The sequence below is a fragment of the Acanthisitta chloris genome, unplaced genomic scaffold (genome assembly GCF_000695815.1).
Source record: "Acanthisitta chloris isolate BGI_N310 unplaced genomic scaffold, ASM69581v1 scaffold39782, whole genome shotgun sequence".
Lineage (NCBI taxonomy): Eukaryota > Metazoa > Chordata > Aves > Passeriformes > Acanthisittidae > Acanthisitta > Acanthisitta chloris.
Genome location: NW_008659448.1, coordinates 1 through 366, shown reverse-complemented (window position 1 = coordinate 366; position 366 = coordinate 1). Strand labels below are relative to the sequence as shown.

Below are 366 nucleotides of genomic sequence, written 5' to 3'. Positions count from 1 at the left end.
GCAGAACATCTCCCTGTGTCGCGTGGGCTGCAGCACAGTGACACAGCAGCTGGGGCTGGGGCAGCCCATGGCAAAGGGACCCAGGGGAGCAGCAGGGGCACTGGCAGTCAGGCGGCAGCTGGCAGCCCCATGTTGAAGTGGTAGCGCTGTGCCAGCAGCTCCGCTCGGTGCTCAGTGATCACAGCCTCTACCTGGGAGCAGGACAAGGACAGTGTGGTGAGTGAGCCAGGCAGGGGCACCGCACCAGGAGCCAGTCCAGTGTCCCCTGTGCCGTCTCTGCAATGCCACAGCCCCACTCACAGCCTCCTCGATCTGCTCGGGGGTGATGCAGACTCCCACGCCGCACGCTCGCTCGAACTCCGCCGC

The 366-nt window shown here is 66.1% G+C and overlaps 1 protein-coding gene across 1 annotated transcript in view; it reads right to left on the bottom strand.

Moving 5' to 3' along the window:
• The window catches only part of QARS (glutaminyl-tRNA synthetase), a gene marked incomplete at its 5' end in the record, with an annotated part of 5,326 nt that extends 4,963 nt beyond the window's left edge, over nt 1-363 (bottom strand). Inside the window, 2 exons of the mRNA XM_009069399.1 lie at nt 127-191; nt 301-363. Coding sequence (XP_009067647.1) covers nt 127-191; nt 301-363 — 128 coding nt within the window. The remainder of the gene's footprint in view (nt 1-126; nt 192-300) is intronic.
• Between the last annotated feature and the right edge of the window lie 3 nt (nt 364-366).